This window comes from Gracilinanus agilis, chromosome 3 (assembly GCF_016433145.1).
Source record: "Gracilinanus agilis isolate LMUSP501 chromosome 3, AgileGrace, whole genome shotgun sequence".
Lineage (NCBI taxonomy): Eukaryota > Metazoa > Chordata > Mammalia > Didelphimorphia > Didelphidae > Gracilinanus > Gracilinanus agilis.
In genome coordinates this window covers 488,690,773-488,705,971 of record NC_058132.1, presented here as the reverse complement: position 1 = coordinate 488,705,971, position 15,199 = coordinate 488,690,773, and the positions used below count along the sequence as shown (strand labels likewise).

The window sequence follows — 15,199 nt, the reverse complement described above, 5'->3', positions numbered from 1 at the left end:
CCGGTGGGAGGGCAACAGCTCGTGACCTCCCCCACTCCCTAAAGTGAGACTCGTCCGCGCAGACCCCGCGTGCCCCCACCGAGCCGCCGCCGCTACCTGTCCTCATTCTTGTTCTTCTGCTTCTTCCCCATCGCGTGACAATGGCGTTCGCGGCTCCAGTCCCTTCGCTCACCGCTTCACTGACCCACAGCCCCCTGGCTAGCCCAGCTTTCTGCCCTTCCTCCTTCGCCGCCGCTTCTCGGACCCGGCTCACCACAGACCCGAACACGGGGACAGAGCACATATGGTAGGAACTCGCACAGCGCAGGCGCATCGCCCCCGCCACCCTGGCGTGGGGACGCAAGGCGTCTCATAGAGTTCTACGTTTAGGGTAGAGCGTCCCCAGACTCCAGCCGGTGACGCTGGGTGTGGAGAGCGCTCTGGTCTTTGGGAGTTAGAAGCACAGGGTCTCAAGTTTCCCCGAAGAGTAACATTCTACTACAGAAGCTGTCAATCTTTTTTGATATTGTTCCGTGATAAAGTTCACGTAATACTCCCAAGTCAGTACAGCCAGAGCGGCTGGAAAGCAAACTTCTGGACGGTTGTTACATCATTTGGAACAGGAGAACTTCTGTGCTCTATTTAGTCTTCATTCCACTGTTTAACGTCTTTAATTCTAGTCTGCACCAAGTTCGACATATAGGGGAGCTCTAAGTTGGACACTGTGCAAAACGCACATGGTTTATGGAATTACTCAATAAATAAAACAAGGGCATACTAACTTTGTCCTCGCTTTGTAAAATAGGTTTCCATTTTCGCGTTAAAAGAGAAAAATTCTAATCTGGAAAAATAAAACTAGAAAAACATGTTCAAAGAAATATATTTCACCTTTGTTATGTAGTTTACTTTAGAAAATTCGTCCAGGAACCTTAAGGGAAAGATTCCAAGTCAACCAAGCAAATGGATAATAACCCCATAAAAAAAAAAACAAACTACAATTTCCAAGATGCATTGCTCCTCCCGCTGCACCTCATATACTAAAGTGCAGTACTGGAATTCTTTTGGCCTAGAAAGAAGTCAAGAATCTTGGGCCCTTGCAGTCACCGTAGAAAAATCTACTCGAAGCAGTTCCGCATGTCTTCTGAGATTCCCAGAAGAAGCACGGGATTACGCAGACAAGGGGGAGAACGCATGCGCCGGAGACGCACACGTTCTCTCCTCCTAGGTGGTAGTCGGTTCCCGTCGAGAGCGTGAGAAGCAGCCAATGAGGGCGTAGCGTTTGCAACCGGCTAGTGCCCTCCCTCTTCCGCCGCTGCAGCAGTCGTTCCAGAAGTAGCTGTGACCTTCCGCCAAGTCTTCGCCACTTCGAGGAGGGGGAGGGGACCGGAGTAATCTCCACGATTTCAGGCGAGGTGGGCCTTGATGACTAGAAAGCAATACCCGTGGTAAGGACAGCCGTAGCACGCGACTAGGTCTGAGGAGCAGGGCAGGGAACTGGTAGGGGGTGGGGGGAAAAAAAAGGATCAGGGTAGGTTTGGTGGGGGAAGGGCTGACACGATTAGTGCGCAAGAGCAGACAGCCACGCATGCGTCCTTAGTGGCTTTGAAGCCAAGGCTCCCGGGACCCCTTGCCCTCACTTCAGCGACCCTCTTCCCATCTTGTAGAGTGGCGGGGAAAGGAGGTGGAGCGAGATCTCCGAAAGGACCTCGAGATTTCGTGATTGTCTCTGAACAACTTAGTCCCTAAAACGTGGGAAGTAAAGAAGCCCTCGAGTTATTTAAGAATACCTTCGTGTTTATCCTTAAATATGCTCTCCTCCCCCCACCAAAATGGGACATCGAAATTAGCGATTTAAAGCTGGAAGGAAAGTAGAATTAGAGATCACAATGAAAGATGAATAGAGAACTAACGGGACTGTACGCTTTTTCTTTTCTTTGATGGGAATGGTTTTTAAAGAACCTGCCATACAGGATGTCCATAGTAATAAAAGTTTCTGTTAGTTGCTTCCAAAGCAAAAAGTTGTTTCCAACTTTTAAACTTTCACTGGGGCTCCTTAACAGTCTAGTGACTTATTAAGAACAGATTCTAACACGAAAATCACTAATCATACTTGTGTATTGACTAAACTAGATAACACCGAAGATGATTAAAAAGCTGCGTTCTTTTAAAATGTTTTGTAGTACTGCTTTTACACATGGGTTGATGGGAATGTTACTGGGCATGTAGACGATAAACGATCACCCTAGTAATCTTGATCAAATGATACATGTAAAACCCAGTGGAATTGTGCGTGGGCTATGGGGAGGGGGAGGAGGTTTGGGGAAGAGGGAAAGGACATGAATCATGTAACCATGGGAAAATATTCTAAAATAAAAAAAAAACAATTTAAAGATCCAAGAGAATTGATAGAAATGGCATCTGGCTATTTGGGGGGAGGGAGGGGGGAGAAATGATCCTGTCTTATAGACACATTATTCTTCCCAATTGCATAATAAAGCATTTATTTTTCCAAATAAATGTTTTGTAGGCAGCACTTTCTTATCAGTTGGCCAGAATCAGGGCAGTTGTATTTAATTTAAACATTTATGAAGCATTTCCTAATTTCCCAACTTTGAGGATACAAAGACTTGGGGGTTGGTGAAGGGTCTTAGGGAAAGTTTCCTAGAGGAGGTAGACACCTGAGCTGGGCCTTGAAGAAGGAAGTATTTAGACAGTTAGAGATAAGGAAAATAGGTACTTAGAGACATGAAGAATGGAGGGAAGAGAAAGCAAACTGGAATGAAAGAAATAGTTTGAAGAACATAGATTGCATTAAGGGGAAAATTATAAGATGAATGCCCTGGTCAGGAATCTTTATTTTATCCTAACAATGAGGACAATATAGTATAAAGACACAGGACTAAGACTCAAAAAACCCGAATTTGAATCTTGGCTCAACCACTATCTGTGTGCTTAATCAGCCTTTCAAGTTTTCAGTTTTCTGATTTTGGATTAGATCACTGAATATTACTTTTTGCTCCAAATGCAATGACATTACAGTAATCCTGAGGTTTTGGAGCTGCAGATTGACTTGGTCAGATCTGTGAATTAGGGAATATTGCTTTGCAGCAATTTTCAAGATCATTCAGAAGGGGGATAAATAGACTGAAGATAGGGAGCCAAGATAAGACAATGTTTAAAATAATCCAGGTGAGAAATAATGACCTGTATGGCACTGGGAGTAGAAAGAAAGGAATAGATGAAAGTTTAGAGAGGTGAAACTAACAGACTTTATCAAGGAATTGGATGTAATGGACGTAGGAAAAGGAAGAATCCAAAATAATACCAAAAACTGGAATCCAGGTGATGGTATAATCACATTATAAAGATACCCTTTTTTGTCTTTCAGTAAATAACTCCCTTTTACATAGAACCCAACATGAATCTCACTCACATTGAATTCTGCCCTGTAATGAATTCTATTGTGAAATATACAACAATAATGCTTATAGTGCAGATTACTTATTATCATAGGGAATGTTTGCTCAACTGTCTCTGTTCTATAACTCTTTTTCTTTCACATCTATAAGCCAAAAGAATGTAAGCTTCATGAAGAAAAGAACTGTTTCCTTTTTATGTTTGTATCCCTGGGCCTAGAACTACATAGAAGGCACTTAAATGTTCACTTAATTGAATTTTTCTTTGTAAAAAATATTGTCTTATTGTGTTTACATAAATGTAAACTCTCATTTTGAGTCAAGTCCTACTCCAGTCAATGCCCTATCACAGATTTCAGGCTCTGGAAGACCCTACCTAGCTGGAAAACTTTCAGGTATCAACAATAGATTATATGTATGATATCCTAAAACTAACCTAACTAATTTCAGAAACATCACAAGCTTGACTCCAGAGTGATGGATTTTTCAGTCAGGGCAATTTTTGAAAGCCATCTACCAAGTTGTAGAAGAGTTGTGATTTGTGTCAGTGGCAGATAATCTCATGTTAATGAAATCATGCATCCTTGGATTATTATTATATCTTAGACAGTTTGGTTTTTTTTAGCTTTAAAATGCAAACCTCAGTTATTTCTGTATTTTATAGCTTCATCCCCCAATACCTCAACCCATCTAGATTGTCAACTCCTTGACAGCAGAGACCATCTCTTATTTAATATTTCCTCAGTATGGCCTGCAGGGCCTAGAGTACAATGCTCTGCGTTTATAGTAGGCACTTAACTTTCGTTTTATTACAGAAAAAGAATGTGAATCAAAAATATGTAATTTTTCTCTCACTAACTTACTTTCCATGACACTATACTTCTAGCTTAGGAAAGGAAACAGCTAATCAAAATCACTTTATCAGCAAACTCTATGCTGTTCAAAATGTTATTTGCTGACGTTATAGAGAATCTAAAAAAACATGGTTTCATATTAGCAATATTTTAATTGTGTATTTTTATTTCCCAGATTATAAGTGGTGAACTCTATATTTTAAAAAAAAAATGGAAGCTCATACATCTGTTGACATGTTTGCAAAAGTCCTGGAGAATCAGTTGCTTCAGACAACCAGTATTGTGGAACAGCAGCTGGACACTGAGATTCAAAAATTGGATCAGATGGATGAGGATGATTTGGAGCGCCTTAAAGAAAAGAGACTCGAAGCACTAAAGAAAGCACAACAGCAGAAACAAGTAACCTAGCTGCACTGGTTTCTGAAATTACTAAACAGTATGGTCCAAGTACCTTGTACTACTGCAGTAGTTGCTATCTTCACTTTTAGGGGTTGATAAATTAATGTGTCATTGCTGTTATTTAAAATTTGTACAAAGCAATTGTTTGGCTTAATGTAATAATGTGTGTGTGTGTGTGTGTGTGTGCGTGCGTGCGTGCGTGCGTGTGTGTGTGTGTGTTTGTGTGTAATTTTTTTTAAGAGGTCTCTACGTGCAGAATACATTGTGTTCTCATTTGGTTAAAAAGACAGTGAAATGTAGGCAGAATAATGAACTAAAATAATGAGATCAAGCTATATTTCAAAAAGTTGAAAATTTAGAGAAGAGTAAGGTGGGAGGTAGTGTTTATAGACAACTTTTTCTAAGCTAGTTTGGCTGAGAAAGGATGGAGAGACATATAGGGCAGTAACTTGAGGGAATATACTGAAGGTTTTTTTAAAGGTAGGTAGAAACTTGGGCATATTTGAAGATAGTAGTAAAAGAACCAGTTGATAAGGAGAAAAGCTGAAAATTAGAAGCAAAATTAGGGGGATGACAAAGGATACAATCCACTAGAGAAGATGAGGATGGGATCAGGGACACATTGAAAGCATTGATCTTTTTAAAAAGAGCTACCTTGTTGTTAAAAACTGTTGGATGATGTCAAGGGATTTTGAGGTAAAAGAAGGGGAATAGAAGGAACTCACGTTGGATAGCTCCAGTTTTCTAAGTAAAGTAAGAAACACTTTTTGAGTATTTGAAATTTGAGTATATATTTAAAACTGACAAAGGCAGAAGTTGGATTTTACCAAAGAAAAAAGTTAAAAGAACATAATGTTGCTTGACTATGTCTACAGATTCTCATCTTTCAATTGATAAAAAATATTCACATTGTTCATGTCTGACAATATACCTATTTTCACAGAAAAAAAAAATTCCCAAGTACTACTTGCAGTTCACTGAGGCTAAAAAGAAAGAATTGCTTGATTCCCAAGTCCTTTCATTTTCATCAGCAACTTGGTAATATGAAAGTCTATTATAACCAACATGAAAGTTTATTATATTTATAAATGACCCAAAACTGAAAGGGAAGAGTAGCTCATATACCGGATAACAGGAATAGTAAAAAAGATCTTAACAGAATCTAACCATTGGACAAAACTAACAAAATGAAATTAATAAGGAGAAATGTAAAAATATTATGTGTACAAATACAGAACGAACAGTACCTAACCAATTAGTAGTTTGTGTGGAGAAAAAAACCTAAGTATGTTAGTTGATTTAATATGAGCTAACAATATGATGAGGTTGCCAAGAAAAGAAATCTAATCTTAGGCTAAATTAATAGAAATAGTGAACAGACTGAGGAAAGTAGTGGTTACACTATATCCTATTGTGATTCAGACCACATCTATAATTCTGTGGTCGGTTTTGGATACCACATTTTGACAGAGATATTGATAAACTGAAATGTATTCTTAAAGAGGATAACTAGATTTGTGAATGGTAGACAAATATCACGAAGAATGAGACAAGGAACCAGGAACTTTTAGCCTTTTGAGGAACAAATTTGAGGGACAGGAAATATAATAATCATATCTAGATATTTGAAAGTCTTTCACATTAAAGAGATAATTTGATTTGTCCTCAATAGATCCCAAGGGCAAACCAGAACCTGTAGATGAAAATTAAAGGCACATTTCAGCTAAGAATAAGGAAGAATTTTTGCCTTATTAATAGAGCTTTTCAGTCCAATGATGAAATGGGATGCCTTAATTAATTGTGAGTGCCTCATTCCTGGAAATGATAGAAATCATATATCTAGAGCTAGATGAGACTTAGAAACAATCTAGTTCAACCCCTTCCTCTCATAGAGGAGGAAACTGAAGCCAAAGAATTCATTTATTGCCTAGAGCTATATCAACAGCAAGCATCAGAGGCAAGTTGTGAACCCAGGTCTTCTTAACTCCAGAGTCACTGTTCTTTTCCCCCATACTAGTAATATTTGATCACAACCTAAATTACTTAAAGAATAATTTGGAGCAAAGACCTTTGGTGGAAGTGAATTTGGATTAATGTAGCCGGCCTACTTTTCCTTCCTAGGAACATGATTCTCTGGCAGGTTGTTCATCAAAGACAAATAGAATTCCCTCTCTTCCCCACATACATATTTTCATAAATGTAATTAAACAAATAGATTTAGCCTTTTAAAATTAATTTATAGGATTTTAAGGGAATTTAGGGTAAAATTCTTCTGGGTTCAGCAATTCAACAGAGCAAAAGTATTAGTAGTCTTTGTCTAGCTCAAATGAATCAGTAAACATTAAAAGTTTTCAGAAACCTTATTTTACAACCTTACGTTAAGTGCACTGTGTAATTTTCAGAGAATTATTTAATCCAAATGAATATTCTAGACACATTATGGCTAATTAGTATCCTTAAGGATGAACTACACCAAATAGCAAAAGATAGAGACAGTACAAATTACTTTGTCAAAAAGGAAAAGAGTCACATAATATGATTTTCATTATAGTTCTATACATATCAAGTTCTTGCTAGGCATGGTAAAACATGAAGATAAAATAATACACAGACCCTGACCACAAGGTGCTACATTCTGCCAGATTGTAGTGGAAGGAGGGATTGGTACACTAATAGAACTTGTAAAAAGATATAATACAGACGGAAAACAATTTTAGCTGTAGGGTGGTGGTGACAGGTCAGAATACCCAGAGGCAATAGCACTTGAGCTAAACATTGAAGAACTATAATGTTCTGAAAGAAATGAAGCAGGTTATCTTTGGCATGGGAAGGGAAGAGAAGAAGCACTTACTGTGTACAAGGTTCTGTCTTTAAGCTTTCTTTAACGAATAATTTCATTTGATCCTTAAGACAACCCTATGATATAGGTGCTGTTCTTATCTTTTTATAGTTGAAGAAACTGAACTAGACAATGGTTAAAAGACTTGCCCAAAATAACACAGATAGGAAATGTCTGGCTAGATTTTAACTCATGAGAAGCAACCAACGTTAATCACATGGACAAGCAATGGCATTCTAAGTTCAAGGAATAAGCTAGTGGTCTGGTTTAGCAGAAACAGAGTTTATAAAGGGGAGTAGTATGAAATAAAGCTAGAAAAGTAAGTTAAATACCATATTGAGACAATTAAATTTTGTAATGTACGATAGGGAGGCACAAGGTTATTGAGTAGAGGAAAGACATGGTGAGACTTTTGCCTTAGCAAGACATGGAAAGTATCATTTGGAGAAGAGAAAATTGAGTAAAGTAATTGTAACACTTCTAAGCAAGATAAGTGAACCACATTAGGGTGGTAATATGAATAGACAGAAGGGGACAAATGTGAAAGATCTTATGGAGTTAAGAACAACAGAATTTAGCAAATGATTAGTTAATAATAATAACTGACATTCATATAATGCTTTAAAGGTAACAAAGCAAATTGATATACTTTAACTTATTTGATATTCACAAAAACAGTAGTATAAGGTAGATACTACTGATATGCCCATTTAACAAATGTAGGAATTGAAACTAGTGATTTCACTCTAGTAACATAGCTGGTGTTTGCTTCCTAAATCAAACATTACTCCAAAATTTCAAATTTGGATCCCTGAGAGGATGGTGGTGTAATCAACAAAGAGTTTAGGGGAGGGGGAGATGATTGATTCACCTTTGGTCACGTTGAATTTGAGATGTGAGTAGGACCACATGGAAATTTAGTAAAGATGAAGGACTGGGTAGTGAGAGGAAGAGGAGAGAGATCAGGAATGGCAGCTGACATTTTGGAGTCAATTTGATAAAAGTGACCATTGAAAACATAGGGATAAACAAGATTTCCATGGAAATTATGAAGTGAGAAGAAAAAAGGGCTGAGGACAAAGCTGCAGGCTACAGCCATATGTCAGAGACAAGAGATGGTCAATGACCTTTGAAAAGTACTCAGAGATAAGCTACATCAGACTATTCACCACCTTGGGGAAGAGGGCAGAAGAGGGAGGGAGAGAGAAAATCTAAATTCTAAATTGTCAGAAAACAATTGTCAAAAATTGTTTCCATGTGTAACTGAAAGAATAAAAAATAAAGGGTAGGGGAGAACTTGGCAGAGCAACTGACAGGTAGGAAAACTGGGAGTATAATAACAGATACAGAAGCATCAAGGAAGATAAGGACTGAGTATGGAAAAATTGCACCTGATACAAGTTTAGAAATCATTTACAAATTTTGAGAGAGTAATTTTAGTAGGGAGATGAGGTAGAAAACCAGATAGCAAGGAACTGACAAAGTGGAATCAATGAGTATAGGTTCTTCTTTCTAAGATTTTGATTATTTTTTAAGTTAATTACCCTAAAATAAAGCTTGCTTTGTTGCAAATGATTTTGGTAACTAAAAATTATTTTACATGCTTATCTCTATATACTTGAATACATCCCAATTTACTGAAAAAAATTTCAAATGTGAATATTTCTTCTCTTTCCAACCTAGGAATGGCTTTCAAAAGGACATGGTGAATATAGAGAACTTCCTAGTGAGAGTGAGTTTTTTCAGGAAGTCAAGGAAAGTAAAAAAGTGGTTTGCCATTTCTACAGAGATTCCACATTCAGGTAACTGAACTGCTTTCTAGTGAAGGGATTTTATGTTAGAAAAATACAATAGAATATTTAAAGGAAATTTGGAAAGTTGAACAAGTTGCACTTATTAACATCAGATCTTTTAAAAAAATATATCAAATGGTTTTGGTCACTTCTAACAATCTCCTAGATATATACCATACAGTTTAAAACTTTTGTCAAAGAAAGAAATAATTAATTGTCTTAAGTCTTTATGTAAAGCTTCACTAACTCCTCTTTAGCAGAACTGTGATCCCATGATTTTCTTGTGAGATCCATATAGGTCAGGGATCTTCCTAGAAGGCAGCAGTAGGACAGCTTTTTAAAAGGGCACATCAAGTAGTCATATATTTACTTCCTCATATAACAGGAGATAAAGGAATGCCAGTATTTGAGGGGAAAGATTATGGCTACCTGTTTGTCATTCATACCCCCACACACACACACACCACATACACATCCTCTATAAGTCATTAAAGTGTGAACCTCCAAGCTAAGTCAAGTCACAATATCTAAAAATAGGACAGGAGCTTTCACGTTACTATAACATTTTGGGCTGGACTCTTGAACCATCTTTCTGTGAAATCCATTTTTAATTTATATATATTTTTATACATATACATATGCAGGATTAGTTGAGAACTGAATGAATGAATGAATGAGCATTGTGCCATCATTGCAAGAAATAGAGTATCTGGGGTCAGAAGGAGACTTAGGAAAAGAGAAAGGATAAGATGATCCAGGAAGTGGAAAGGCATTCAAGGCAAATTTGCCTCTCCTTTGTTGTCTGCTTAAAATAGTTTCTTATTCAGCATTCATGCAATAGACCGCTGACTCCAGTCTTTATCTTCTAGCTTTGCTCAGTAAACCTAAAAATTAATATCTAAATGTAGAAAGCAAATATTAGAGGACATTTTCCAGGATTCTTTTAAATGGTTCCTCTTGGTGCATTTTAAATGACTGTTACTGTTTCTTCATTTAAGAAATATTTTATTTTTATATACACACACATGCATGCACAGCCATGCATCCTGTAACTGTATTGAAGTTAAAATAGTATCCTTAAGATTAATATGTATTCTTGTTTTCCTCTCATTAATTGTCATTCACCAAAATTCTTATACCTAAGTGCTTGATAGATATGTAAAGACACAAAGATGATATATGGTGAAAATGCCAAAAAATCTTTTTTGCTAGACCACAGATGATCTCCATGCCTCCTGACTAAGCCTCAAGAACATTGAGTCTTAAATGATTCAGAGTACTTGACTCGATACAAAAACTAACATCGAGGCATTTAGTCTCATTCCAAAGTATTACAACTATTTCTTTTGTAAAAGCATTTTATTGACCATTTTGAAACAAATAAGTCATATTCTTATTTAAAGAACATGTTTCTTGACAGCCACGTGTGTTTCCTATTACTTCCTAAATTGAGAGCACTACTTTGGCAATGACAGGGTCATCTAACTTCCAGCTTTCTTTTCTTTTGCTCTTTCTTCAACCTAGATTAATCAAATCCATAATATTGGGAATAACTGTAAAGCCCTTAGCACAGTGTCTGGAAAATAACAAGCATTAAATAAGTGTTAACTATTATTGTTGTTATTATCATTGTCACTATCATTTCAGTCAACAAACAATCAGGGGCCTACTATGGAAAAACAGTCACCATTTAACAGCAAGTAGAGCTAAAAGATGGCCTTGCTTGTTTATTATTGATTACCCTTGACTCTAATGATGTCATATAGAGATTTTTTCAAAACAGTTTCCTTTCAATGGCTTCAGTTTTCCCCCATATGTTCTCAGACAAGGAGCAAAATGTTGATGGCTCATTTTATTGTCCATTAAATTCTCTTGTTCCTCACCCCCTTTGAAGTTCAGAGAGATTCTATTTAGAAAAAATGTTAATGGGATATAATCTGGTTTTTGCTTAGTGCTCCGATACTGTGACAGATGGGATATTGATAATTGATTGAAAAATGTAAGGGAAAGTATTTTTCTAGAATGCCAATTTTAGATTCTCTTCTGGAAAGACAATTTATGAGAAATAAAATGGGTTTCAATAAAAACCCCACATTCCCCAATCACTATTGATAAATCTTCTTTATACCAAAAATATTTGATCTATTTGATTTTTAAATTTTCATCTTTGTTTGGCTTTACAGATGTAAAATACTAGATAAACATTTGGTGATATTGGCCAAGAAGCATTTGGAGACCAAATTCCTGAAGCTAAATGTGGAAAAAGCACCTTTCCTGTGCGAAAGACTTCATATCAAAGTTATTCCCACCCTAGCTCTGGTGAATGATGGGAAAACAAAAGATTATATCGTAGGTTTTACTGACCTAGGGAATACTGATGACTTTACCACAGAAACTTTAGAATGGAGACTTGGTTGTTCTGATATTATTAATTACAGGTAATTTTTTTAAATGGCACTTATTTGCTTTTAGTTATGTTTTTGGTTCCTGTTTTTAGATTGCATTTTGTAATGTAGAATTATTTGTGCAGAGCAGAAATAATAACTTCAGTCAAGTTTGTAGGAACACATATCTTTCTAAGATTTTGTAAAGCCACATTTAACAAAATAAGTGAGTAAAAGAATACAAACATTAAATTGAGACAAAGTAACATTTGTGGATAAAATCAAATTTTAAAACACTTAACTTTGACACTTTTAGACTTTCAAATTTTACTGTAACCATTTCTAAATTAGTTTTTGTGCCCCAAAGTGTCACTCACTGAAATGATATCTTCTCAAACTGAAGATAAACATTTTTATGTGACCAGAATTGACTTTAACTATTATCTCATCAGTGAAAAACAAAGAATCTGCTTCCTAAAGAAAAATATTTTATTACAAAGCATCAGCTATAGAACTTTACATCTGTTAAACCCAAAATTTACTCAGTCTTCCCGTTCTGTAATATACATCCTGAAAAAGTATAGTGAGCTTCCTAATTCCTAGCTCTTTTCTAAACAGACTTTGGAAAGAGCTCTGAGACACAGCCTTTGCCTTTCTCCCCCTTCTCCAAATGAAAATAATATTTCTTTGTACGAGTCATAACATGTCATGTCATCATACTTTGAGTCCCTTGCTTGGAATACAACAACAGGAGTGGATAAAATTATCAGGATTGTTATGTCACTACTTCTTTACTTTTTCCTTATCCCTCCTTGAGGAGCTAAATTCCTTATGAGTATCTACTACCTAAATTAGAAAACTTTATTAATTCAGCTAATTCATCACAAAAGATGGTTTGTGTTGTTTTATTGTTTTTCCCTCCAGATTTCTTCTAGAAATTCCCAAAGCCATTTCTATAATTAAAACAAATTAGGAAAACTTTTGACTAAATGTTCCTGTTCTGTAGAATTTAAACCAGAAAAACAAGTGTTTTGTTTTGTTTTTCTTTAAAGGAATTAGCCTCGCTTCTATTCATTTTTTCTCTTGATATCTTCCTGAACTGTCACCTATTTGGAGTTAAGGAAACTGAAGTAACTAAGTGCTTGATTGATCTCAGTAGAGTCTTTAAAAAAAAAAATAAGCAGTTTACCAAGAAAAATTATTTAAGGTGGCAAAATGCTATAATTAATTATTATACTGGGTTAACTTCTAGGGAAAAAAAATCAAGTATGCCATATACTGACAGCTAACACAATCTTATTCTTTCTTTAGTTGTCTAATTTACACAAGGTGTTCTATAACATTTTTACAGGCAGTCTTCTTGGTTTCTTTTTCTCCTTAATAATTCCCCCCCCTTTTTTTGTTAATTTTACTTTACTACATGCCAGGATTCATCTTGCTACACAGTTCTTAAGAAAGCTGCCAGAACTAAAGTTCTTAAGGTTCTCAGAAACATATTTTTTAAAGGATTTGGATAGTTCAGTATTACATGGTAAAAAGAGCAATATTGAAATTAAGGAGGGAATATACCTAATATAACTGCCAAAAAGCATATCAGGGAAATGTCTTCTCAGTACTCATATTACTACTCCCTAAGAGATAGCTGCTTAGAGAAGAACATGAATTCTTTCTTACCGTTTTTGGGATTATTTGAGGCCATAATGCAAAAAATATATCATTTCACCTGCCCATTTTGTCTGAAATTAAAAATTATTGTAGATTCAGTTTCCTGATGGGACAAAGGATAAAATTAATATTTTCTTTGTTAACAATTTTAAATTCATATTTAGTCTCCAAGTAAAAATAGTTGCATTGATACATATTTATTAGTATAGTGACATCTGCTTTAAAAAGTACAAAACCATGGTTTTTAAAATATCATTACATTAATAATCATTGAAGGTCTTAAAGTAAGCTATACTCCTATTCTCTAAAAAGACCCTATTCATAATACAGCTTGTTTTAGAACAATCTCATTCCCCAAAACACACTATAAGATCATAAACATTAAAACTTGCTTAAATTTTTAGTCTGTAACAAAGATGTTTGTCTTGTCCCCTGATCTTCATGTTATCAAAGGAATTCTAATGTAGTTTGTGAATTTTACAAAAGATGAATTGTACCAATTTTTTGAACAACTCATCTAATGAATACCCTTATATCTTAAAATTAAAGTTCTTTTTCATATTTCTTTGACTTTTAGTGGAAATTTGATGGAACCACCATTTCAAAGCCAAAAGAAATTTGGAACCAACTTCACAAAGTTAGAAAAGAAAACCATCCGGGGAAAGATATATGATTCTTCTGACTCTGATGATGACTAGAACTCTGCCATAAATCTTTGTAAATCATCTTTTGTTTCTGCGTAATTCAATTCTAGGAATGTTTTCTAACACCTATTATTTTCAGTACATTTGAACATATTGCTCATTTTCTATACAGTTTTATACAACTGGATCATGGAAGACATCTTAAATATTTCCTTTTTGGAGATCATTTTTGAGGTTGAAGAGACTATCTAAGCACTTTTGGATTTAATAGTAGAAAGTGACTGAATTTTTTGTTTCTAGGATCAAGATTTATTCCCAAATGAGTTTTCCGTAACCTACATCTAAATGTGTTTATACCATTCATTTACTGATTTCAAAATAGCCTCATGGGGAACAAGTCCAGGAGTAGCTTTTTAAACAGCATTCTATACTTTGTAGAGCCATCCATACATACTCCAGGCATTGACTAGTCATCATTGCACTCTTCATTTATGAAGACTCTTTCACTTCTGGGATATTCCAAATCGGCTGTCTAAAAACTGCCTGTTTACCAAACCCTTAGCTCTGTGTGGGAAAATTGAATTTAACTGATGACAAAGTCAGCCATTCTATACTATGAAAATATTGCCTTATTCAAAAGATTAGATTTTACAATTTTAGCTTCCTTTTGTATGTTTTGAGACAAATAAATTAAAATGTGATAAAGTTATGTGGTAATCAGCATATAGAAAAAAATAATTTGGCAAGAGCAGTTGTATAGGATTCCCCTCAAGTAATAAAACCCTGGCACAGCCTCCTTCACCCCTTTCATCCTTTATCCCAGAACATATAGGACAGTGAATGACTGTGCCAGGGGCAGTCTTGCAATATAGGATAAGATCATACATTTGAAGAGCCACAAGGCCATCTAGCCTCAACCTTTTCTTTGATAGATGAAAAAACAGAAGTACAAGTGACTTGTCCCAGGTCACATAGATAGTATGTGAAAGAAAAGAGATTTGAAACCAGATCCTCTGGTTTCAAGTCCACTGTCTTGAATGGTCCTAAACTGCTTCTAAAAAAATAACTTGTCAGTTCTTTGACATTTCTTAACATCATTAGTTGGGACTTTTATTTGATAACAGCAAGAGAAATAAAGTAATCTGAATGCTAGTGTTCAATGTCATGGTTTTTATCATTTGCTCTTTAGAGCAATACCTTGCCTTTCTTGAAGGAGCGCTTTTGGG

The 15,199-nt window shown here is 35.8% G+C and overlaps 2 protein-coding genes across 3 annotated transcripts in view; one reads left to right on the top strand and one right to left on the bottom strand.

Annotated features, from left to right (window-relative positions):
* Positions 1-327, bottom strand: part of EIF5B (eukaryotic translation initiation factor 5B) — a 75,542-nt gene extending 75,215 nt beyond the window's left edge. The window contains exon 1 of the mRNA XM_044670431.1: positions 97-327. Within this exon, the coding sequence (XP_044526366.1) occupies positions 97-131 (35 nt within the window). The 5' untranslated portion in view covers positions 132-327. The remainder of the gene's footprint in view (positions 1-96) is intronic.
* Positions 328-1,268: 941 nt separating this feature from the next.
* On the top strand, positions 1,269-14,867 carry TXNDC9 (thioredoxin domain containing 9). Of its 2 annotated transcripts, none has more exons than XM_044667027.1 (5): positions 1,269-1,391; positions 4,425-4,648; positions 9,171-9,289; positions 11,464-11,718; positions 13,907-14,867. In XM_044667027.1, the coding sequence occupies exons 2-5, from the start codon at positions 4,460-4,462 to the stop codon at positions 14,025-14,027; spliced, it is 684 nt and encodes a 227-aa protein (XP_044522962.1). In that variant the 5' UTR covers positions 1,269-1,391; positions 4,425-4,459; the 3' UTR covers positions 14,028-14,867. The 2 variants fall into 2 exon arrangements, with proteins under 2 accessions (XP_044522962.1, XP_044522961.1); XM_044667026.1 differs by having other exon boundaries at positions 1,269-1,424.
* Positions 14,868-15,199: the final 332 nt, after the last annotated feature.

What these genes read in the sequence shown, in the direction of transcription:
- TXNDC9 (XM_044667027.1), top strand. Translation starts at nt 4,460, where the DNA reads ATGGAAGCTCATACATCTGTTGACATGTTTGCAAAAGTCCTGGAGAAT. An exon ending in AAGCACAACAGCAGAAACAA is followed by an intron (nt 4,649 to 9,170) that starts GTAACCTAGCTG and finishes TTTCCAACCTAG; the next exon opens with GAATGGCTTTCAAAAGGACA. An exon ending in TACAGAGATTCCACATTCAG is followed by an intron (nt 9,290 to 11,463) that starts GTAACTGAACTG and finishes TTGGCTTTACAG; the next exon opens with ATGTAAAATACTAGATAAAC.